A 27003-nucleotide genomic window follows, 5' to 3' on the forward strand; every position below is an offset into this window, starting at 1 on the left:
CAAATCAAAGGACCAGTACAAATCAATGGCGCAGGTGTGTCATATTTAGTACATCACAGTTGAAACTTGTGTCTTCATTTACAAGCAAGTTCCTATTTTTCAGCATTTACTTTGAATATAAGTTATGCAAGGTCTTTTGAACCATATCTAGCAGAGCAATGAAACTATCTCAAAACTGAGATCCCGGCTAAGCTTTATGGCTACTGAAACAGACATTATACCAAAATTCAGAAGTAAAGTTTGACACAAAAAAATGTAGTTAGTGCTTTAACTACTATTGTAGTGGGCAGTTTTCATTATTTCTCTGTATCAATATGAAGCTCTTTGGAACAGACAGCTGGTAATATCTTACCTTAAAGGCGTATCCTACTGGGAAACTAATTTAACATCACCGAGCTTGGCAGCCGGAAGAGAAGAATAATTTGTAGAAAAGAAGTTCAGGATGACAAGCTATGACTGTGACCTTCAGGTATGTGACAGGTTATTGAAAATAAACACCTATGTGGTTCACATTCCACAGATTCTAAAAAGAGTATGGTTTCTTAAAATTAGATGTGCAAGAAGCAATTTGTAAGGAGAAAAATCAAGCAAAATTCATATTGCCTACAAGAAATTATTAATTAAAATTTGAAGGCTATAGCAAGGCTGAAACAGCACATGGAATTTAAATGAGAACTACTTTTGTTGTTAGACCTTTTGAAATGTCGTTGAGGAAGAAATCTGTTTGCTTTATTTCAATTAGAGCAACACACTGGACTGCAGGAGTACCTGGAGATGCAAAATGTTCTGCAGAAGAACAGGACATTTGTGTGAAGTGTGAGAGGCACAGTTAACACTAGAATAAAGTTTGGAAGAATTGCATATATTATACGATCATTCTTCTCCTTAAAAACAGCTCTATTTTTAAGTGATAGGTTATGTCCCCATTGCTGAAGGAGGCTACTGGTAATGTGATATTTTTAAACCAGGATGAATTAATGAGATTCTGGTCTTGTATGCTTTGAGATTTTATCTGAGTTCTTTCCTGTTAAGTAATAATACCAAAAAAACTGCTTTAATAACTGCTTTAATTTCCAACATTTAATTCTGAAATTATGGTCTGCCTGATAATTTCTTGGTGTTTCTAGTGAAATGCTAGTGTTTATAAACTGTGTCAATATTTCTGAGAAGTTTGACTCATTTATAGTGATGGTGTTCTAACTTTGTAAGATACTTTTAATTAATCACTTTTTCTCCTCTCTACTCTGCCTATCCAGTGTGCTAATTATCACCTGATTATATTTCTGAAGAATCACGTTTCCAGATTTCTGTTTTCAGCTTTGTAACCATAGCAGCAAACTGGTTTTTTATGGAATTTAACAACGGAAGTTTCCCTAGAAGTTCTGAAATTGAGTATTGAGACTCTACCTGTTTAATATTTTTTCTTTTAATTCCTCAACTACAGTTTTACTGTGGGTGGGGTTTTTTTTTAGTTACAATAATAAAGCCATAATTAAGTGTTCCTAGGGATGCTCTTACACAATGAGAAGTGGGGAGATACTATGTCCTGTGTCAACTTTTCAAGGAAATTGTTTTCAGAGAAATATTAAGTTTTATTTTGAAGTAGTTTCTTATCTTGTAATCCAGATGGCATCTTCACTAAGCACTGGACTAATCTCTTGCATAAATCACAAACTGAACTGACTTCATGTCAGCTTTTCTACATGCTTTGATTATTAGCATTTATGAAAAAAGCTGTTGATTTGAAGGCCTAAGATCCTCCAGTTGACTACTGAGGTTTGTCAAAATGCAGGTAGCTACAATCTAAGTTTTTCCAAACTGCAGAACCTATCTGACTTGGAAGAGGTTAGTTAGTAGGTCTGCACTGAAAGATGCCAGGCACTGTCAACTCTCATTAAAGTGTAGGTTGAGCAGTATCATGAGAAATTTATCTCAATCCTGTTTTTACTTAATCAGCTCTGCAAAGAGATGGCACAAGATGCCAATAAATGCACTGTTTGTTGTCCAAATCAGCAAAACTAGTCATGCATTGCTGAAACTAAACCCTAAAGAGTAACCGAGAACCTGAAGGACTTTGCATGTATTGGCCTTTGCATTTGCTGGCTTGGTTAACATGAACAAAGATTTTCAATTTCTGTTTATATTAAACAGAGCATTACAGGATAAAGCATGACCCCTTATTCCTCTGAATGAATGGAGTCAAATGAAAACAAACAATGCTGTGCACATATATTTCATCTTAAGATGAACTCAGGAATTTAGTTACTGTTTATAGAGAGTCATTTACAAGAGATACACGGTTTTACAAGACTCTGCAGATCACAGAAATATGTGACGCTGGTTAATTGCTGATGATGTGCCACCATCATGATGGAACAAATATATAGAGGAACATAGTGGAAACAGGTAACATTTGACAGTACGGATAAATGCAGTTTTTTCCTCATGAAACTGTCCAAGGAAACATCAATAAGGCTATGCTACCAAATTCATGTATCCCAAAACCAGACTAAAGTTGGAAATACACCAAGGAGCAACAAATGCATCTGTTTTTATTGACAGAAATTAACTGACTGTTACATACATCCTTTTCTGTTATCTTTGTGCTACTTCTTCCAATTAGCATTCCTGCTCCCCACAGTCTCATCCTATAAAGAGGAACATGGGTCACAAGCTGATTCTTTTTTTACTAAACCAAGCAAGACTTAGAAACTGGCATTAGGAACAAACAGGAGAAAGAGATGTAACTAGAGAAATGCAGCTAATCAAGTTTAACTTTTTAAGGAGTACCTTCAGCACTGACTGCCATAATCTGGTGAAAGCAATATGCCAGATCAGCAGAAAGACAACACAGAGGAGAATACACAAACAAGGGATCTATCGGCTGGATATGCTGCCTATCAGCTGGAAAATGTTTTAGTTAAAAATATTCACGTGTTGTCTGACAAGATATCCCCCTCAAGCTGTCAATTCTTAAGCAAAAAAAATTACGTTAGCAGAATTTCAGTAGCCACCTGACAGCCGTCTCTAGCTGAAGAGGAGTTTATGTATCTTATTTTAACTTTTCATTTATCAGCAGCATTTATACACTGGTAGCCCAAATTTCAAAATTCCTTCATAGCCACTGTACTACATACAGATTTTGCTTCTTACATCAGGTTTATTTTTTCTAACTCCTAACCCCACAGAGAAAGAAATTACTAAATCTCCATTTTAATAGCTTTTGTCACAAGCTCTGCTTTGTAAGGACTGTTTCAGCAGTCTTTGGTGGTAATATAAAACATTTTCATGATTAACAGCCATTTTATAACTCAGGTAATTGGCCACAAATCAGGGGACTGTCATAATATAGGAAGAAAACACTCCCATCTCTATCATGGCCCAGGCTGAATTTTTGGAGGGTATATTAGTTGAGTGGCTTATGTGTCTTCATTACTTAAACTAATGTACTTCCTGTAGTGCAGACAGAGAAATTTTAAGCTAGTGATTAGTTCTGTCTATGAGATCTTTACAGAGTACCCATTAGCCACACTGCACTTCCAGCTGAGACTCTGAAAGGGTGGCTTTATAAGGATTCTAAGGAAATATCTTCCTATTAGTTTGACACTGAACTCTCAATTTCTCTCATGGGAAAATCAAGACATCCAGAAAGGATTATGTTCATAATACTAATAACTTATGTTCTATGTTATTCACAATACTAATAATATCACCACTTTGGTGCAAAAGCAGAGTGGGGAATACAAGTCTGTAATTGCATTTTTTTCTTACACATCTGCATTCTGGGCACAAGGTTAACTGATCTCCAAGGGTCTAGCTGTGGAGCATGGACATGTTTTACTAGATGTAAAAAGGCATACTGTTCAAGTTCAGAATGTTTGTCTTTATGAAGCACTCCAAGATGTATCGGGAAGCATTAAAAAAAGCTCCATCTCATTACCCTTCAGTTTGGGACAAAAACATAGACAAAGATTTAATATGTGCATTTTAAGCATTGCTGCCTGCTTGCATTAAGTTTGCTTTATGAATCTTTAGGCTGTTTGGACATTTTCTTCTGAATTATGAAACCATTATCAACTTAAATTTTCACTGGTACAATGGGAAAATAACTTTTTTCAAAATTCTCAGCAGTAATGGTTGCAATATATCTTGTTTCAGGGTTAAATTGAACAGTAGAGGCACCATCTTAATTTGTCCTTGAAAACAGGGCACTGTGCTTTACTGCACTACACATGCCTGGGGGGTACAGAGAGCTGTGGACTCCAGGACTCCACTCTGAGGTGCTGAGTCTGCTCACTGGAGTGCTGTGGCTGGGGAGAGCCAGCACAGCCATTTCAGCGTCTCTTAGCCATGGTCAGCTACAGCAGTTTGCATTCCAGAAAGAATCACTATCTTTTTTTCCCCCCCTCAGCCATGCTACTGAAATTGCACATTGGCCTCTTTCAATAGTCTTGTGATTTTCTATAGCATATTTCCTGAAATATGTTCTTCCAGCCCTAAATCTCTACTGAATCTGGAAGTAGAGAGTTGCAATAAAGAAGACCCTAAATATACACCCAAGATTTACTAGTAACTCAGACACATTTCTTTCCCTCAGTTCAGCTACAAGAAAATAGTCACGGTTTTCACTTTCAAACAGTGTATGACGATGAAATGCACTTAATGACCTTATGAAACATTATGCTTTATGACCTTATTAAACATCATGTTTACTTGTTAACTAGTTCTGCAGTTGGAAATCATAGAGCTGCCAAAACTAAATAAAAGTGCAATGATAGCCAAAAGATGACTAAGGTGTATGGATCACCTCCTTTATGCTGTATGTTCTTCTTAATGTATCTCCCAGGAGGCAAAAGAGAATTTTGTATACAAAAACATAGAAGACAGGGATCTATTATGAAAATCTGTCTTGACTGTAATAAGAAACAAGTTTCTTATTAGTTTCTTAGTTTAACTAAGCTAGCAGGATGGGGAAGATTCATGCATCATCTCTGTGACAAATTTAAAACTCAGCCTTGAATATTTACTGTGTGCACTTTTTCTTGCCCTTTTTGTAGTTAGCAAGAGAATACCTAAATTCCCTCCTTCTCAGCCTTCTTATCCAAGAAAAAGAGAGGGGACAGGAATTCCTGTATTATGTCTGGACACAAAACAGGAGAATCTTCTTCATTGATACACTGTCCAATTTCAGGTAATGAATTCTAATTTTTTCCTATATGGATTCTTCATATCAGAAGCATAGCAGTCTCACAACAGTTTTTTTCCCCTCTGTTTAGTGGGGCTGAATGCCATATACTGCACATACCTTTGACATCACTTTCTAACATCTTGGCTCTGTTAAGGACCCTGAAGCTCTTCTTAAGAGAGCTCTTGGCGCCATCCTTCAGTGATCCTTGAGGACCAGATGTCTGTAGACAGAGAAGAACAAAGGGTCAAACAGGTAGGAAAGTCTGAGTCCATAAAAGACATGTGATCATGATCTAAGTGAACAATCAGCTACATTTTATGTGCACATCAGTGGGCTCTGAATTACATCCCATAGCCATAATATTAGTCTAAGAGAACCAAAATTTAAAAAATCTAAAATTTTCTAAGAAATATTTTTTTAATGGAATGTCAGATCCCCTTTGGAATATGAGAGATTACTTCAATAAAGAGATACAATGCTTACAGTTTTAAAGAAACAGAAACAGATTTGACTCTAAGAGCAACACTGTCCAAAACCAACAAACAAAACATATTTCACTTAAATATGTATTTATCCTTCCAGCTATGGACAGAACACCATGAAATACAGTATTTCTCTCTAACTGCAGCTACAGAAACTCTACAGAGGCCAGATGACTCTAATAATGTCAACTGAGATTCCTCTGTGGTTAAATTAAAGAATTGTGATTGCTAGGCGAGTAAAGAAATAAGAAATAGAGTTTTAAAAGAAGGGCAAACGGAAGTTAATCTGAAAAAAAATTATTACTAAGTAACCATCCTTCATCATATCATACTACTTAAAGATCTCCTGAAAAGCATCCATCTCTACCTTCAGTGCAGAGACTGATCAATAGATGGAATGATTTTTCTAAATTAGATTAGTTATTTCAGTCAGTAGGAAATGCTCCAGGTTCTGAACCACTTACTGTTCAGTTTGTAAGACTGAACTCAGGCCACACATCATACTGAATACATTTTTTGAGAATATTCCTGACAGCCAGATAACATTCTATATTAGTCATGGGTCATAGCCTTGTAACTGGTATGCAATTAAGAAGCAGCTACTTTTCATTTTCCAGGGCAGATACATATACTCAAAAATTAACTTTGTGTCAATGAAATGACACAATTATTATTGCTATTCATTATTTTTATAATGAGCAAGCCCAGAAGTGACATTTCATGCATTGCTGAAGCTCTGATGTTTTTCAACAACACTGTACAGAACATATAGTGAACTTGCCGTTTCTCTTTCTTTTAAAAATCTTAGTGAATGTTTTGGATACTTTCAAAATTCAGAACCAAGCTTTTTGTTATGGGGTATCTCATGGTATATATGTTGCCGTGTCTCAGGGATGGAGCTATTAAAGAATTCCTTGTATTTAGATGGGATGTAAATATAAGCTTTTATGTGATTTTAAGAACTATGGCACACATCACTGCCATTTTCTAAGCTCACCTGAAATATTAAGCTGTGTACACATTCCTTTCAACAACAAAAACATATACATTCAAAAGATGAAAAAAATTAGTTTATATCTTATAGTTTTTCTCTACTACATAATAACAAGCAGCACTGGTAACAGAAAAATATTTAAAAAAACAGGAAAAAAAACCCCCCAAAAAACCAAAAGTACCCAGTGAAGCAAAAGACTGCTCCAGAAGGAAGAATGTTTGGCCAAATTTTGGGACAGATGCACCTGTCAAATCAGATAATACTTTAAAATTTCTTTTCTTACTAGAAACAGAACCCAGAGTAGCTCTGTGACTACAGACTTAAAAAATAAGGATTGTTGTTATTGTTATTATTATTATTACTACATAACTAGGCAGGGCTGACTGGCTGTTGGAGAAGCTTATAGTGAAGTTGTAAGGCCAGATTTACAATGCAATACCAAGAAGTTCATCAAATCAGGGACAGTAATTGGGCAAGCGTTGACAATTAGCCAGAAACAGATTTCAGCATAAAGTTACTACCAGAAGAGCCCTTTCAGAGTGAAATAAACTTGTACTTATTAAAAGCCTTAAATTATATTTTTTAAAAACAATCTTGAAAATGACAATTAATTAAGATATCTGATAGGAAATCTGATAGTAATTTTTTACTAGTTTTTCATGTGGCTCATGAGATGACAAGTTATGAAGAAGTCAGTAATTAAAACCCAGACATTTTACAACTTTGTGTAAGGTGAGTCTGTATGCTTGTGGCAAGCATGGGTCATGGTGAACCACTTTATAATTGAAAAGGATTTACAGCCAACAGACTTTGGCATTGTTTTCTAAATTAGGACAAACCCTGTTAAAAAAAACATAAAAAAGGGGAAAAAAGGAAAAATAAGATTATGATTCAAAATAAATTTGAAAATTGCAGTGTCTCTAGAATATAATTTGTTCTAATTCTGTCTCTTCCAAAATATCAATAATCTGCAGTTAGTGTCTTCCTCTCCCTGTGCCTTTCTTCATGGCCTCTGTCCTCCCCATGCAAAGCCTGTGCAGTTTGAATCTCTGCTTTGTCTTCTGGCAGAAGTGGGACCATGTTATGTACCCAGTCTCAGTCATGGTTTAGAGGCATAAACACACTGGGGTGGTGTTGAGGATCACTTATACAGGTACAAGGTTTTAGCCTCAGTGCTAATTCAAATAATTGAAAAATAGTTCTGCCTTGTTCTTATTTTTTTTTCTTTTCACACACACTTACATTGTGAAGTTTTCTCTTATGCAAGAGATAGGGCTACTATTTCTACCAGTCCTGAAGATGGATATCAAAAATTATTTGCACCTCAGGGCATCCTCACAAGGATGTTGAGGCAGCTTTATGCTGGAAATTCAGACATCAACAGAACTGCTGGGGTACCACCTACAAAGAAAGTCAAAATCAAAGAAGAAAGCAGGACCCTAAACACTCAATGTGTCCCCTGTGCTTCCTACAGTCCCCAGCCTAAAAAGCCAAAGACTAATCCACTTTTTTAATATATAGTGTACAACTATTATTCTGATCAATGACATATGACCAGAATATGTTAACCTAACTCCTATCAGTTACTACCTAAGTAATGGAATGCTGAAACAGACTGAATGCTAAAGATTTCTCATTTCTGATGAATTTATTTTGATTTCAAAGGGGAGAGCAAATCCATCATAAAAACCTCAGGAGGAATTTTTCTGTCATATTTTTAATACATTTTTTCCAGTAATTTATCAGGCATTCTGTAATCACGATGGATTTTGAGCATCTTTTCATTCATGCTTTAACAACATCAGATTAATTTGAAAATTAAGTCTTTTTCCCATTACAAACCAAAACCCAAAAAACCCTTGAGATATCACTAAGGTTCTTGTAAATAATTTGATCCAGTGATGTACAGGATAGAACCTAAACCCAAAACCTGTCCCTACTGTCTCTGGTTCAAACACCAGCTCATTGCTGTTGGGAAACCTTTGTCCCTCTGCCCCAACATTTTTCCTGCAAATATGAAAGGTGAAGATCAGAGATGCATAGTGAGCTACAGCACTTCTCTCCATTAGATGTTCACCACTGGAACCTGGAGTCTTTTACAGAAGACAGACATCCACAACAGCTCTCATAGAGAAGAGAACATGGCTCCATCTTTCAAAAGGAGGGGAAAGACATAATCTCCATCATGTCACAGGGTCCCCAGAGCAACTTTTCAAAAAGTTTGCAACACAGTTTCTAGGTGATTATGCTGCCTTCTAGGAGCAAATTCACCAATACTGCCTTCTAGGAGATTTTTTGAGCCATTGTGCTCCAGACCTAGTCCTGACTGAGGGTACATTCCTGGTCTTGTGCTGAAGCTCAGTTAAAAGCTCCTCGGAACCTCCAGAAAGTGGGACCCTGATTTAACTGGTTAGCAGTTAAATTCCTCACCTAGCCTGAGCAAACATTCAATGCTCTTTAAATACAAACAAGGAAATAGAATAAAGAAGTTATGACTGTAGTTTACAACTGACATATTTTTAAAATCTGCCTCAAAACCCTGAAATGATCATTTAAAAAATAACAGCTAAATCTATTGCTCTGCAGCAATTTCATGGCAAGCCACCAATGACCTCTATATCAAGTCAATTACATTTAAAAGGCATCAGCTGCCTCAGTTTTCTTCTTTATCAACTACATCCCCATTTCACATATACTGCTTATAAGAAAACCAAGCTCCTTCTAATGAATACATGCAAAGGAGATGCTGAAAACATCACCTTTAATATTTTCGTCTCTTTCCTTGCTACTCACTTGCTTCTACTTACACCATGTTGTCCATGTTGACCTCTATCACTTAAATTATCAACCCCCTTTCTCTCTATGCTATAGTCGTCCAGTGATATATTCACTTCTGTCACCATCCTGTAATTTCTACCTTTGTTTCTTTATTGCTCTATGTGTCCTACTTTCCCCCTTTTCAATCCCTGAAACAGATGCCTGTCTCCCTCATTCCAAGTCATCAAAGGAGAAAAAGACAGCACATATTAAATCTTAATGAGAAGGAAAATACTAAAAGGGCCTGGCCCTTATTTACTTCTGTGGTGTAATTAGGCATTCTGCTGAAACAAAGAACTATTTAGGGAGAACTAGCACATACTAGTATGTGAGGTGAATTTTCTTCATCAAGAGAGAAATATAGTAGTTAGTGTTATTTGAAAAAACCACTAAAAATGTAAACAGCCTATAAAAATAAAATTTTTTGTGCAGTGGCCTCTTTTTTTTTTTGTGCTCTTTATCCCTCTGATGAATAGAGAACAGACCTTCACAGCACGTGATTGATTTTGCTATTCTCACAATCCATTTGACTGAAGTAGCTCTCTGTAAGCTACCTTTATTCATGTACAAGTGCTGTAACTACAAGTTGTTTCTGCTCATCTACATGTTTTGTATCAAAAGTAAGTTCTGGCAATCTCATATTAAGCTGTCACTGCTGCACATTTCTGTAAGCATGTGAAGTGCATGTCTGTTGGTCTCTGACTGATTCCCACAAATTAACCATTAACTCCTTTGATATCTGACCTAAAAGATAATTTTATGTTAATGTTTTCTGCTCACAGTATATGCATCAAGGAGCCAAGATCCTCATTGTGACCCAGAGTGGAGAGCTGACCTTACCTTACAATCCTATTTTTAAAAGTTCTCTTCATTTTCTCTGGAAATTTACATGTGCTACCTCATACTGAGAATAATATTTCTCTGCAAAAACTGGCAGAAGTCACAAAGTGAATAAAAGTTCCACTACCCTCCTACAAGTCTCTGTTTCTAGAATTCTGGCCAGGTGCATGCAGTTAATCTGATGTGCAGGGAAGTGTCTCCAAGCATTTTCAGGGAACGAAGTTGAAGAGTTAATTAAGGTATGGAGTTCTTTATATTTAATGAATGTATTACCTGCATCTAAACTAGAACTTCTGAATATCAAATGGCCTGTACTCCTGACTCAAAGCTGTTGGCTTGAGCCATACACAGGGACCAAAAGGTGGAAGACAGAAGGAGGAAGGATAGTAAATAAAATGGAGAAGAAGTAAATAAAATGGGGAAGAAAAGCAAGGATGATGAGTTAGGAACAAATAGGGACTGTCTGAAAGTACACATAGCTCTGACAGAGACATAGCTTTCTGATCACAAAAACAAGAATGTTTGATGGCAAAGGTCCTCACATAAAGTTTTAAGATGGTAAAACATGAATCTGAGATCAGATGTAGCACATTCCACAAAAAAATCTAAACTTTCTTCTCGATTTACTCTTTTTTCCTTACCTCTTGCATAGCTTCATTTGCAAGAGCCTTGGCTTCCTTGGCAACTCTTTCAGCTTCATCTGTGTAATCCTTGATGTTAGTATAAGCATTGAAAGCACGTGTGGCATTGAAAGAGAGGTTTTTTGCTTCAGTAAGGATTCTGTTGGGATGAGGAAAGTAAACACACCATTAAACCTGCTGCCAGAGCTCAACAGAACAGAGCATCCTACATTTTGAAACACAACAGCCTGTATTTCTAAGGCTGTTTCTAAGGTGTTTAGAGAGCAATGCTACATTTGAGATTTCAGGAGATCTGGCATCATGTGTTTAATGGAATTCATATTTCATCTGGGCAGAAAGACATAAAGAACAATGTTTGCTAAAAGAGGAAGCTCTGTGAGATAAAAATAGATCAGTCACTGAGAAAAGATAGCACTGTGCTTAATGCTCTAATACAAGTAACATATTCATCATGTGCGTTTTTAGGCTATGTGGTGAGCCAGGCAACTTGAGGAAACCTGCACTATATGAACATGAAGGATCATCACAGACATGTTTTAAAGTAGAATCTCTGAAAAATTTATTTTTTGGTCTGGCTGTCAAACACAGAATTGTTTGTCTTGAAGGAGATCTCACAGTCTAAACCAAATCCCAAATGTTAATTTTGCTGACCAAAATTAAAAACATAGGTAGTAATGGTTCATATTGAATGTGATGTTCAATTTACGTGAAATACTTCATTGTGATAGCTATAAATAGATTAAATACAGTTAGTATTTGCTGGTGCAGAGACAGCATTCAGCTAGTCTCCTTCCTACAGGAATTTCTAGTCAGCAGGCTGGGGAAATAACATTTCTTGCACTCTCTCTGTATGATGTATTAAAACATTTTCTACAAAGAATTGCTGCACCTACAGAATGAATTTGAAGACAAATATCTCAGTAGTCATTATGACCAATGCCTATGTTGATTTTACTGAATAAAGTGTAAATGGGCTAAAATCCCTTCTTGAACTGGATAAGAATGGATCGGAAGTTGTATTTTTGTCTCTCTGGGAAATTCTCTAGCCATACAGGTATATGGCAATATGACAGAGATAGAGACTACTCCTGTTGGACCTGTTCCAGCTTGTTTAAACTATTAATTGAGAAAGTGTGTGTGGAAGAAAGGAAAATTCATCCCAGTATGTTCTCTGGAGAACTGTGATAGCTGGGCTCTGATCCTCGCATCAATTACTTATTGATTTCTACAAAATGCCACAGAGAAGACAAAGCGGACAGAAGGTGTAGAACCTGGAATCAACATGAAGGAGAGAGATTCTCTTTAGGTTACTGCAGAAATTGCATGAGTGAGCTGCCTCTGCATCACCCTTGGAAAAGTGTATCCCTTTCCTCAACTATGGCTGGAGCTCACTAGGCTGCTCTAAGATTCTGTGATGCCCTGTTAGACAAATATGGAGCCCAGAATAGCTGCTTAGCAAGTAGCTCAAGAACTACTTAAAAACATGGCTCAAATCCCTTCTGGTTAGGAAAAACCTAAACTGAATTTGCCAAATATCAATGGTGTTTGCTCATGAGCAGGCAATTAGCCATAAGGGAGAAGCCTGCACTAATGCTTCCTTGTACACAGCAGAAATAACATTTTTTTTTCTAGGTTAAGTTCATGAATGGTCCCATGTTCTAACACTCAAGAGAACATCCTCATTGTCAATCAATATATTATTTGAATCCTTAGAGGGTGACTGGAGAGGCAGGGCTCTCCCTCTATTTCTCCTGTAAGAAGAAACAGCAATCTATACCAAATTCAGTACTGTCTGACAGACACTCAAGTTCCAGTTGTGAAGATAGATGCACTTTTTAATTCCTCAAACTGATAGAGACTGTATATGGCTGTAAAGTACAACTATTTATTGTCAGTGCATGGAGTAAACAGCTTTATCCTGATTACACAGGACCATGCTATTTCTTTGTCCTTTGAAAATATATATTATCTGACCACATCAGAAATTTATACTTTGAACACTCTGCTTTTAGACATAATTTTTAATGTCCTTGATTCTGTAGAGTTTATTGTCTTTTTTGAGAAACTGATGTTGATATCTGGATCTGACATAGGTATGCATGGTGCTGTTAAAACATTTAAACACTACCCTAAGCTCCTTAAAGGCCAAGCTGTCACCTACATTAAGACAGAAGCATGTACAAACACCCATAAAAAGGTCTCTTTTGAATAGTAAAAATTTATATCTCAAAGCCTGTCTTGCCTACATCTGACTAGGAGGCACTATCTTTTTTGCTTACATTTTCTCTCTTAGTGCCTTCATGACAACCTTCCATGCATTCAGATATTTATGCGTGGTTGGGTGTGACACTAAAGTCACTCATTTTCAAATTCATTTTTACCTAGGAAACCATAGCTATCATTATTTTACACATACCTTAAAGCATGTATTACATTGGGTGTCTAGAGTAGTGTAACGACACTGTAAATGAAGCCAGTAATTTTGCAAATATCACAGCTAATTTCCTGTATTTTCCTCAAAATTACAGATGCTGGTAAGAAAAAAATTGTGTTAAGCATCTGCTCACAAGTCTTTGCGATATGCAAGTCTTCAGGTAAATCTAAGCAGCAAAAAGTAGCAGATTGTTGATGTTTAAAAAACCATTTTTTTTCATGCAGTGCTTCTATAAAATAATGAAACTCTGAAGCTATGCTGGGAACAGGTCCAACAGGCATAATATCCATGGTCAATTTCTGAGTATTACTATTGTAAATTGCATTTGCTATTTATGGCTTGCTTTCTTAACTGCACAGAATGCAGTAAAACAAAAGACACCCCTCTCTTTTTCCCCAAAAATTCCAAAAAGCCAACAAACCCTTGTTTTATCTTCTTTCCAGGAAACTGTTTTCATGATGAGTTATATAGTATCATTCTTTTGAAAGAGCTGTGGTCAAATAAATGAAGGGCATTGCAATTCTCATATTTAGGACTATTATAGCGGTAAACAGAAACTGAAGTTTCTGTTCTTGGGTTTAAGCATTTTGGTCCAACTTTCTTGGGAGGGAGTTTTGAAACTGGTAGAGTAATTACTGTCCATCACTAAGGGGGACTTCTGACAGTAAACAATTTAGTATCACAATAGTTGTCTCCTACCAAAATATTCATCTTAAAAAGGAAAACACTACTTGTTTTTAACAAATGCACATGGAAACATGTAGTGAGCTCTTTAAGAAGAATTTCTATTTTTTTTCACAACATAGCAGTAAGCATATGATAAGTTAAACTGTGTTATCAGTGCATCTGAGGGCACTGTTTGCTGTCCATGCAGCCTGTAAGAATCACAAGATGTAGGCAACTGTTTACAAGAGATACATAAATTGACTAACTCAGTAGTTGTACACATCACTGGTTATTTGTACACCCCCAGTGACAGATGTCAAAGAAGAAGAATGCCCTTCAAGTTCTGTGAAGCAATTTTTCTTCATTATTTTAGCATTACCAGTGAATATCTGCCTTACCCATCCAGCACTGCAGATGATTCATTCAGCTGGCCTGCATGGTTCTCAGCTTGCAACACCTTTTCTGGAAGCATCCTGTCACGAATTTCTTGTGATAAGTCATCTATTTTATCTTTCAGCTGATCAGACATTGGCTGAATCTCATTTGCAACACCTTCTACATACTGAAAATGGCAAAACAAAAGCTTTTGAATTTCTGATTGCAAGAATTCTGTAGCCTTATCTATATATACAGGTGTTTCTTCTTTCCTTGTGGGCTATTATCTCAACTTACCCATGCATTAAAATTTCAGGGAACTAGTATAGAAAGAGAAACAGGAATGGCTAGACTGGAAAGCAGAAAGGAGATAAACAATATTCCAAGAGCTACTTGTCTCTCTTGAGCTTAGTAGAAGCTTTTCTTTTAAAATTAAGGAATTGTACAGTTTAAAAGCTTATATACTCTAATTTGGATTTGTTTCCTAAACGTAGATGCATGTATAGCTATATGAAATTGTTTCTCTGTTCCACAGTGATTACTAATAAGTGGCAGAAGTTTCATGTTTCAGGATCCTTTGAGTGGCTATAATGTCTTTTTGCTTGTTAAAGCTTCTCAGTAAGAACCATGCTTTTTGAAGACTTGCCATTCCTGTTCCAAAAAGTTGCCTCACTGTATCTCCTTTTCCATTTCTCCAAAGAGCATTTTTCAATTTATTATGGCAAGCTGCAATGCATGCTGGAAATTTCTTCAGAACCAATGATACTTCAAGATACTTTTTTTTTTTTTTTTTTGTAGTTATGACACTGATCGCAAGCTCTGTTGATATAACTTCTAAGGTAGAATTTTCAAAAATATTATGTAAAATGAGAGTTCAATCCTCTCCATGATTCTGTCTAGACTTAAAATTGTGGCCACAGGCAACAAATTATTTCTGAAGTTTCCTTCTGATATATACACAGTTTTTGTGCAGATAAGTCTATACCTAGATTACAGAGTTGCAGTGAGACTGTGAATGGATCTGCTGCATCTGTAATTCTCAAGATAAAGTTAGTACCACAATCAGAATACCACATTTATAAATGGCAGTGTCCCTAAAACATTATGAGCTAGCTCACATGTAATCCAATGAATCATTTGAAACTCCAAATTATTAATTTTTATACACCAGACTAGCTTTTCTGTTATACAGCAATGGAAAAAATAATTATCCCATGCAAAATATTTCAATATAGATAAATACAATGAAAAAATAGGTTTTACTTTATTTATCTATTTTGCTTCCATAATGATGTTTTGTTGTACTAATTCTCTGGTAAGGATGATAAAATACTCACCTCTACAGCTATGCTGATGTCATTTGCAAGTTCATCAGCTTCATTAAGGACATCATTCCCTTCCTGAAGTGTCTTTTCAACATCTTGTCTGCCATCTTCTACAACTTGCTTCCTTTTCTATAGGATGAGTTCACACAAAGAAAAAGAAGAGCTGTTTACCAGAACAGTTCAAATGCCAGCATCTCAGTATAAGACTGCATTTTGTCATCATGCCACAAGGCCTCTTCTGCAACTCTCTGAGCTCTCAGAGCTGAGAAAGTGACAGCCATAAAGCACATGTAAGGTGTCTTTCCTTTGTCCTCCTATTCCCAGCTGGGTATTGTCCTCCCACAGGGCAGGGTTTTTGTGGCTTTCTAGCAGAGGTAATTGGCTGAAGCACTATTGCAAAATGAACACAAAATTATAAGACCTAATAATTAGCCAGATGTTTAAGTTCCTCATGTTGTAAATCACCGCTGGCAATGAAGAAAAAAATTATAAAAATATTCTGCTGCTTTCCTACTTCCATCCACTGGTACTTCATCAACTGCTGAATGCAAAATAAAAGATTTGGAGTAAGCTACAGATTTCTGGCTTTCCAACTAGTAAAACTACTGCATATTGTGTGGTAAGAATGGACTTCTGAATAAGGAATTAGCAATTTCCTGTGCAAGATCCATTGATTAGTTTGATAGGAGGCCATGGCTGCCTTGTGGGCAGGACTGCTGGAAAGGCACTCTGCTACAGTGATGCAGAGAATATTTTTTAAATTGAAATAGCAGGCAATTTTTCCAACCTTTATTCATCAACTTTTGGGAAGAAAATACACAGAACAGAGATCACCTAAATTCATCAGAACACTGCATTTCCTTAACTCAAAGAAGAGCACCGTTCTCTGCTGAGAATGGAGGTCTCAGAACTCTAACCTCATATTGTACTTGAGGTGAAAGCTCACCGAGATACAGAGCTGAAACATTTGTCTTCATTAGGTTGACTCTGCTCTTTATGTCTTGGTTAAATGCTTGTTAATGTACAGTATAATATGCTCTTTAAGTCTCTGCAATTTAAATTAAATCACAAGCAGACCCCTTTTCTATGAGTGAGATAATTTATAACAGCTGCTAACTACCAAGGATAGAGTTTGATTTATTACTCTGTAATATCCACACACCCCCTTCAGTCTTCTTCCCAGGGGTTGGAGAGGGAGATGAAAGTGTAAGTTTTCTAGAAGCAAATATACGACAGCAAAGATTTTAGCAGAAATCCTATTTAAATATTGAGCACATGCTTTGAATTTTACATGACTATTTATACTGGGATGAATTTAATTTCCCACAGAATAATAAATCCAGTGCACCTTCCACAAAGCAGATGGTATTATTTCAATAAAGCAGGTGAGTAATTCTCCTTTTAAAAGCCAGTGCACTTCCTCATTCTGAGAAACATGTTCCCTTTAAATTACACTAGATATGATTATATTTTTATCATAGTTTTTTTTTTTTTTTTGCTTATATTTTTGTTTCAATATTCCATCATGCAAAGGTTCCATCTTTAATCAGAATCAAAGTAATTGAGGATAAAACTTGTGAGCACTCACCTCTAGCATGGTCATATTTTTTTGGTTGACTGCAGATAAATGATTGGCCTCCCAAATTTTACTTGCAGCTTCTTTTAGCAGATCTTGAGCATCAGCAACTTTGCTGTGGTAGCTTGCTAGCTTGTCCCGGACCTCATTTTTGAGATCCTCATTTTTCTCACTGGGCTCACCAAATAATTTCTTCACCTTGTCCAAAAGATCTTCTGCACTCCTGAAATACATTACCACCATTGAAGACACTGAGTTTATATTCCCTACACCAAATAGTCTGAATAGTCTCAATAATATGCAAATGAAATAAAAAAAAAATTAGTCTCAAAGAAAATTAAATTAAATTAAGTCTCAAAGTAATTTTCAAGATGACACATGCTTAATAAAGTGCAAGAACAGCTGTTCTTAAGCCCTTTCTTGAAAGAGATTTTTAAATTCCACTAAGGTCCTACTTATGAAACAGAATATATTCAAATATTCTCCATTGAAGACTATATTTTTAAAATTTTTTTGGTTAATTTCCATTCTTGAGATCTGACTGGCAAACTGAGGTTTTCTGAAACATTTCAACTTGTCTAAGACTTCCTTCACTCACAAAGTAGTTTCCTACCTTGAACGGAGGAGGATTTGTAGATATGACCAATTTCAAGCTGTCTAGAAGCAGACAACTGCTTTAGACTAGACAGTTAAAATCATAAATGCTTTCTGGTGAAATAAAAAAACCTAAACCTAGATTCTTGGATTTATGACTTCCAGTAGTCAAAAAATTTTGCTTATCTAAAATACACCTTGGAATATTTTTAATGGATTTTGCTGTTTTAAGGGACTGGAGAACTGTCATCTGCCTGCCTCAAATCAGTTTCACCCAAGGCAACACCACTGTGTTAATACAATGATATGTCAAGGGCAAGGGGAAACCAAAAAAAAAAAAAAAAAAAAAAAAAAAAAAAAAAAAAAAAAAAAAAAGAGACACTTCAGGCATTTCCAAAATGATGCTTTAGAGATAAGAAAAATCCTAAGTAAACAGGAATATGTAGGATAGATAATAATTATGGAAGATATTTATCACGCTTCCACCTAGGACAGATTAAGTTTTGCTTCCTGTTTCATTATGCTGAAGAGTGGAAAGCAAGAACTGTACTTTCTAAAAAATGACTGCAGTTTGGTCTGCCTTTAGTCAGTTCCATTAGTAATCTTCTAAAAATAAACATATAAATAAATGCACACCAAAAGATATAGGGAAGGAGGAAAAGATATGCTGACACTGGACATAATTGAGATGAAGGGTCTGAAGTGGAGCTAAGGGAAGTCAAATTGTTATCTTAGTTTTGGGATTTTCTCAGATGGATTGGAGTTTTTATTTCCCATCAATTCTGCCTTTGGTTTTGATGAAAAAAATTATTCACATAATGAATTCGCAACTTCTGAGGATAAAATATTTAATCAAAAACTAAATCCCAGTATTGACACCTTGTCACAGAAGTGTAGAAAGGAATTCACGATTCTTCTCATACCTCCTCCATTATTCTTCTGTTAAGAAGCTCCTGTCTTACACTTCTGGCAAATTTTGACACCATTATGACACTGCAGTACTGGAGGAACAGTACAAAACAGATGGATTTTCCTTTTATTCCCTTGCCTCATAGCACAGTTCAAACTACTTATCAATCCAGTAGTCTACCTGAAAACTCCTCCTTGGTGCTCCTAAGATAGCACTTTCATATTGATCTGTTGTGCATTTCCCCTCTGCTCTTTCTAATGAAGTATGAGGCAATCTGTTCCATGTAATCCCTTGCTTTAGAATTTTTGTGTGACTGGACTGCACCACATTTCTTGAAATATTCTCTTGTACACATAAACTATGCTATTTTCTATATTTTATAATATGCTATATTTCTATAGGTATTATATATGCTATTTTCAGTGGATACCATCCTAGAAAAAGAATAAAACTACATAAAATGCTTGAAGTTTTAGAAAAAACAATCACAGATCTGGCCTAACACATGGAATGGGGAATGGTCTGGATACTCAAAATGAGTGCAAGAGAACAAACAAGATTAGAAACTCATGACAAAATTATTAAAACCTATAAACTGCATATGAGAGTCTAAATATGTTAGAACTGTCCTACCAGGAGAAGAAATAAGGATTGTAACATCATGAATAGCATGTATAAGGTGATCAACTGTCCAATGTCTCTTCACAAACAAAACAAAAAATATCAGGAAGCAATGTCAAAACATAGGAGGCATATCTTCCAACACTGTATGGCTGAGTTGTGCAATTCATTCTCCTAGGAAAGTGGATGATAGAAATTCACAGAGGTTCAGAAGCCATCAGACAAATTAGTGGAAGAAAAAAATCACACAAAAATAAAGCTACTCAGCATACTAAACAGAAAGAAAGAATTCTGGCTCACAGCATCCCTTGATAGCAACTCAATGGCATCTGAGAAAACATGAAGGAATGTCATAAAACAGTGAGAGATATACTTCATAAATATTAAAATCATGGCACTTCAGAACAGCAACTGGTGTATTTCTCTATATGCTCTTTTTAGAGAGAAATTATTGACTAATATGCCATTTCAGTACACTAAGGCAGTAAGAGCTGGATTTGAAAAATTTGAAGGAAAATAAGGGAAAAAACGGAATATTTAAGAGAAGCTTTGCCATCTATGAAAACAAGCAAACTTTATTTGTCTTCTTCATTTAAGTTTTGAGAATTCACTGGAAACATAGGAGAGAATCCACTGAATTTTGCCATTCTGTTCTTGGACAAAATTCTGAAAACAGAATACAATAACTGACAAAAGACAACTCACCAGAGTGTAAGCACGATTAACTGCTTCAGAGTGATCATGAGGCTTGTAAGAGCCTTACTTTATTCATAAGTAAATATTTCAAATGGGTCTGTAGATAATACATACATGTGTGGAGCACAGCAATCCACACCCATGCACCTGTACCTCCAGAGTTCTAAGAATGATTAATTTCTCTTCATTTTTCTTCCTTGCAGAGTGTAGCCTATCCACTATATTACTCCACTATTTAAAGAGTTTTATAACATTTTCCTTCAAGAGGCATTTTCAGAAAACACCTCCAGTGTCCTTTCCTCTCTACCCTGTAACACACAGTGACTAATTTTCCTTTTGCTGAGTTGACTGCCAAAATTTCCTGGATCTCAGTGACTGCCTATGAAGAGGTAACCTTATCCTTAAGATAAAAGATAACACTTTATTTGAAATCAATGAATATAGTCATGTATCTCTTGGTATACAATGCATTCCTATATCAAGAAATTTAAACACCTGCTTTGTACATTTCAGAAAGAATAGAGGAAGGACAGAAGTTCTGTCCCTCAAAAAAAAAAAAATCAAAAAAACCAAACCCCTGCTGCATTTTTTACTCTAGCTGTTGGGCTAGAGTGGGAAATTATTTCATCATAGTCAGACAGTTTTATGTTGTCTGTAGCATTTGAGGACTAATAACACCTTGTTTGAAAGGACCTTCTCCAGCCAGTCCTAAATTTGCAGGCAGCGCTTTCAAAGGTTCGGCTAAATTCTTCTATTCTCTGCTTTTTTCTGGTTTATTTCTGCGTGTGTGTAGAGAAGGCATTGAAGAGACTCAGTGGAATCAGATGAAAAAGCAATAAAACATTGCTCACAAATAAGTTCGCAATATATTCTTTCTCAAGAGAATAGAAAGAAGAGCTATCAGTTATTGGAAGAAATACTGCACTAACAGGATTTCCAGAAAATGATCTGGTTTATAAAGTCTAAGATAGGCAGAGAAAATCTGATTCTAAACTGCTTGGAATTCTCAGCTAATTTTGTATTCCATTTACATCTCCTTACAGTATGCACGCATCTGACAACTGAGATTTTCAGGCCCGCATAACTCTATCCCAGACAGTTTTCTGATCCATCACAACTTCAATGGACCATGTCACTGCTCAGCTGGATTCCCTGCTAGTTCTTTGCACTGGTGAAGAGCTGAGCAAAGTCCAGATCTACAAATATGCCTGGTCTTACTCATACAGACATAACAAACTACCAGAATTTTTAACTTCAAGCCAAGTATTTTTCCCAATCAGGTAAGTTTTCAGCGTTTGGCATATTGCTTTTTAAACAGCTGACAATATAATAATATATATACATTTATTTAGAGATAATTAAATAATAAAACAGCAGGCTTCTGAACTATGCCACAGAAATAGTTTATTCTGACCTACACCATTCTAAACATGGCAAAATATATTCTTTATAATGTCTACACTATTGAACAAACTTTTCAGACAGTTATTATTTTTATTAGACCAACTAGTTTTCCAGGAAAAAACCCAAGCTTCCAGATTAAATTTTTAGTACAAAAGCCATTCATCAGATCTGAAGTAGAAACTAAAAACAAACTGAGAAAAATTAGAATTCAATTAAAAATGTTGATGGTACCTGTGGAGCAGGGAAATAACTTCCTAGGGATTTCTTTCCACATATGTAAGCATTTTCAAAAATGCAAATGCTATATCAACAGATCTTTGCTTTCTTTCACATTTCTGTAAGCCTCAGCCATTAAGCTTGACTGGCAAACATGACAATCACATTTACAAGAGTCAGACATTGTCACTAGAGGTTGAAGACTGGGGTCTCTCTACTCACTTTAACTCATCTTGAGCTATTTTTTCTTGTACACTGAGGTCTCTATTTCTCATCTCTATGACCATTCCTTCAGCTTCACTCTGCAGTTCTGGAAGACTCTTCTCCAAAGTTTTATCTTGAGTTCTGAGTGTCTCATTTAGCTTTAAAGCATCTTCTTTTGCAGCTGCAGGGGACCAAAATACATTTATGTAAGGAGCTAGTAATTAAAAATAACAGAGAAGCTTGTCAACTCTATCAGCAAATGGAACACAACTTGCATTGGTTATTTCTGCTGTGAAATATAAAGGATGGTTAATCCAATGGTCAGCAACAAATCAGATGGTCAAATCAGATGTAACAAATCCAATGGTCATAAAAAAATGAGAAAGTAATATATGTTTCATCAAACCTTTTATTATAGTTCACTTTTCAATAATTAAAGAAGTCTTTGTATCCAGTATTATAAATACATTTCTCCCTTCCTCATCCCCTTGAAAGAAAAAATTTGCACTGAACCTTCAAAACAAGCAGAAGATAGTTTTCTATATTGCTTGTAGAATTAAGGAGCAGGCAGGACAAGCAATGAAAATTAGGCTTAAATTACTTTTGGAGAACCTCAAAATAAGTAATTTTTAGCATGCAGACTTAACAGTGCTAGGAAGAATAAGCAATTGTGAAATTTTAGGAAATGAAGCAGGAGTGAAAGATATCCACAGAAGTCTAAACTCACTCATGTGTTTAGAAGAAGATACTCAGAAACGGAAAAGAAAAATCTGGAGGTTGGAATATATGAAGGTACACTGTAAATGTGTTTGGAACAGTTGAATTATTCTGAACAGATAAAGCTGTACACACAACATCATACTCACGGATGGACTAAAATCTTTCTGCCGTAGTACATGACAGCATATTAGAATACCCACTTTCAGAAGCAGCTAGGTAATTTATGGCAACCAGTTCCATCTTCAATTTTTAAAAGCACAGCTGCCCTTCCATAGGTACAGAGCTCCCAAGTAACTGATTTCTCCAAAATGGCACTGTTCCTGGTCACAGGGGTACTTATGAGTATTTAAAATTAAATCTTTAATTTAAGAAATGAAAATCAGTCTTTCAAACCTCAATAAATTACTATTTCATCTACACATCATATTGGTTTGGAGCAAATTATCAAGAAAATACTAATCTAATGTCTTTGATTAGCTGGTGAGAACTGAGATTTGTCTTTAACAATGAGTGGTTTTGTGAGGTCTGGAAAAAGACTACACTTTCCTCAAATGGATCATGGATGACTCCTGTATGTACTATATTATGTATCATTACTAAGGTACCTCAGGCCAGGAATAGATCTATATTAATATTTTAAAAATTATATTAAAAAATAGGGAGTAACCTCCCTGAATATTGACCTTAAAAGAGGAAATGAGTATGTTTGCTAAGCTTATCTTAGGTTTGTAAAAACTTATACCCAGTTTTATCCTTCTCTTCTACCAGTGTTTTATTTTGTGTCTTGGTAGAATGCAAGTATCAGAGTCCAATGGTGGTAAAAGATCTGGGTGAACTGACATAGAAAAAGGCTAGGGACTGCAAAGAAGGGAAATCCCATAGCTAAGAAGGAAAATTAGTTACAGCTACTCAGAAGTTCAGAAAGTCAACAATCAGCTCAGTAGAAGTGGATAAGTATTCAGAGAATGGTCATTAGAACCAATCACTACAAACTTCTCACTTTTAATGAGGAGTTTTGTCAGTGAGGTAAAAGGTGTGAAATGAGAAGAACACAGCTGTATTATGAATCACCAGTGGCATCCAGCTGTAAAAAAATTATTGAGACATTATTAGGAGATCTGACATAGGCAAGTTTTACTCCTCCTCAAGAGCAACACTGAAGAAATCTCATTTAATGCTTTTTACCTGTGGTTCAGAAACACGGATAGAATTTTCAGCAGAGGAAGGAAAATTACATGAAAGTGAGTAGGAGATTTGGGAGAACACTCTTTTGTTTGATTCAGTCTAGAAAAAAAAGGGACCAAAGTTGAATATGATTCCTCTCTGCAAATATATTTGGTGCTGGGGGAAGGAGGAAAAGAACTAGGTTATGGAAAAAACACTCTTTTGAGCTGAAGAACAAGGCTTGCTAGGGAACATGATGATAAACTAAACACAAATATATTTTTCTAGAAATGTCAACTATGGTAATTATGAAGAGTACTGAAACTGCCCCCTATCTAGATCATGTGTATTTGTAGAAATTACTTTGAAGATGAGCTTTAGAAAGTTTTTGATAGTAGGGGAGTGGATGCCTTAACCCACAAGGTATCTCTCAATCCTGTGCTCTTGTATTTTATGCATTCTTAAAATGTTAACTTGGCTACTAGGCAAACACATTGATTTTAAAGTTTTTGTCTACTTCTAAGATACTGCATAAATTTATTTCACCCCCTCAGTGTTTTCTAACTCTGTATTTTACTGCTAAACCTGCTTGAGGAAATTTTTATTTGGGCTACAAACACTGGGCCTAAACTTAGGAGAGTCAAAGACCTTGTTTTGTTCATCATCCCAAATTCATCCTGAAATAGGAGAAACATGGTTTTTTGTTTAAAAAAAAATCTCAAAAAACTGCTCACTTTTTCTTGTTGCTTTTCCCACATTTTTTTCTTGTCAAAGTTACAAGTCCTAAGGCTATCCTGAAGTGCTGCTCAGTTCACTTCCAAAGCACATACTGGGATGTGTTACATAAAAGGCAATATAAAATGTATTTTATAGCACTTGGACAAAAGTGGAAGCTTTCCCTTTCAATGACATAGGCCTTCAGAAGCATAGCTACAAAAATCAGTACTGCAGTGAACATTTGGATGACGATGAGGAAAGAAGTGAAAAGTCTTTTTCAAGTAAAAAACACATTTGTATTTGCCTATTATTTAAATATTTTTCAGCCATTTAATAGCTTTATGAAATATATAGGTCTTAATTCTTAAGGCCATCTAGAAACTACTTTTCTCATAAGTATTTACTGCAGTGTAAGTGCAGTGAATCAGTCTGTGGAAGACAGGGCGTTGACTTTGGCTCCATGCTTAGGTTGGGTTAGGAGTCACTTGCAAATTCCAAGCAGTAGATGTCCATTAACAGCAAGAAATAAGTGCATTTTTGAAGTAAAGTGTTTATGTACCAAGTACTAAAATTGGATCAAACTTTTTTGCCAATACATATTAACTGCTTTGAAAATAAACAAAAGCTAAGCCCTGTTTGTCACTTCATCATAACAGCTCTTCAGATAACTGCAAAAATCCTGAAGGAACATGCTCCGTTTTCTTCTGGTCTTTGTTTGTAATTACCAATACACTAAGTGTTTATATAAACTCTATATGCAGATTTGAAGAAAATTTGAAGACTGTGTACTGCCTTTCCTTCATCAACATTTTAAGCACATGACATTTCTTAGGAAGTAAAATTTTCCTCACTGTCTCTCAGACCCTCTTCACCTACCATCCTCCAGTTTTCCTGAGAAACAACTCAAGTATTTTAATTTTTTCCAATACCTTCAGCAGCTTGGAGAATGCCTCTGACGAACTGTCCAAGAGATTTTGCTCTGTCATTAGTCCTCTCGGCATCCTGCCTGGTCTGCTCACCATCTGCTGTCACCTTGGTAGCCTGGTGATACAAATTCAGGGAAAATATAATTAATGAACAGGACAAGGCTGCACTGTGTTATATTCCTACTGGCTGAATACACATACAAAAATTTCCTCAGGCCAGAGGCAATCAATGAATTATTGATCAGATGCATGGGAAATGAAATGCTCTGTTCAAGTACACAATTAAATTTTATTACCTTTTCCTTTAAATGGAAATTGGAAGGCTTTGTTTTAGGTTCTTAGAAACCCTACTTGTGTACAGCAGCACATCAATGGAGACAGGATGAAATTATCCACTGACTAATAATATCTTTGCTTAAAGAAATGCTGTTTGTGTCCTTTTAATAGATTCTTCAGGGAATACTTTCCATAGTTTCACAATTGTGTACTTTTCGATTGACAAAGTGCAGCAGGTATCATGACATCTTTGCTTCTTCCCTGGAGGTGTTCTCAAAGAGACAGTTCATTCCAACAAGCAAGAACTTTAAATCAATACATTAATTTGGCCAAAAAAGAGGGAGAAAAATAAAGAGTAGTTTTATTCAGCTCTAGTACTTGAAGTAGTTTATAACATATTGAGGTGCTCAGTAAAATTTAAGCTCTTTGTCACTAAATGCTTTATAATTGCATTGAATCACAGCAGCAGCAAAAAGAGAGACATCTGCTGCAGACCTGAAAAACATACCGAGGAAAGGAATCACCTTAGGACATTCTACTTGCTCTTGAGGTCCCTAGTCAGAAAATGGACCCTTTTCTATTAAAAAGAAGCTAAACATTTCATGACAGAAAACTTGAGCTGTACTGCAAAGCAAATGAAACCTGAAAAACCAAAACCCCAAAAAATCCCCCAAGAAATAAAACCAATAAACCCCTAGCTTTTTTCTTTAGGGATTACTTTCCCCAAAAAAATATTGAAATAACGCATTATGAATTTCCCAGTCTCTGTGAAATGGCTAGAAAGTCAATAATTCAAAATAAGCTTCGGTTTTCCCTGACTTGAACTGCACAAATTGTTTCTCCCTTATAAAACCCCCCACACTTTTCAGTAATAGTCAGAGAAATAGTAGTACTTAAACACATTTATTTCTGCCTGATTAGCTTCTGGATGGCAGCCCTCAAGGTACTTTACATCTGGGTTTCTGAAATGAAATCCCTGGCATTATCACTCCACTTACAATTTTGGGCTACTTTAGAGTAGTTACACTGAAAGTAATTTACACCAAAAGTAATTTATATGAAAAGGGTTCAGGTAAATAGAAATATACAGGAAGAATTGAGACCCATACAGACGGTGGGGAGTTTGCTCTATTCCATACCTCTATCAGTAGAATATCAGATGTCTTTTCACACTTATACAGCTTTAATCATAATATTGGTTACTTCCTCTAAGATTT

At 35.8% G+C, this 27003-nt stretch overlaps 1 protein-coding gene across 2 annotated transcripts in view; it reads right to left on the reverse strand.

Annotated features, from left to right (window-relative positions):
- Positions 1-27003, reverse strand: part of LAMA2 (laminin subunit alpha 2) — a 335231-nt gene that overhangs the window by 50572 nt on the left and 257656 nt on the right. For both annotated transcript variants that reach the window (XM_077782208.1, XM_077782207.1), the window contains 7 exons: positions 25514-25625; positions 22002-22164; positions 17351-17561; positions 15775-15891; positions 14461-14624; positions 10963-11101; positions 5306-5408 (listed from right to left, as the gene is read on the reverse strand). In XM_077782208.1, the coding sequence (XP_077638334.1) occupies positions 5306-5408; positions 10963-11101; positions 14461-14624; positions 15775-15891; positions 17351-17561; positions 22002-22164; positions 25514-25625 (1009 nt within the window). The remainder of the gene's footprint in view (positions 1-5305; positions 5409-10962; positions 11102-14460; positions 14625-15774; positions 15892-17350; positions 17562-22001; positions 22165-25513; positions 25626-27003) is intronic.

This window comes from Lonchura striata, chromosome 3 (genome assembly GCF_046129695.1).
Source record: "Lonchura striata isolate bLonStr1 chromosome 3, bLonStr1.mat, whole genome shotgun sequence".
Classification (NCBI taxonomy): Eukaryota; Metazoa; Chordata; class Aves; order Passeriformes; family Estrildidae; genus Lonchura; species Lonchura striata.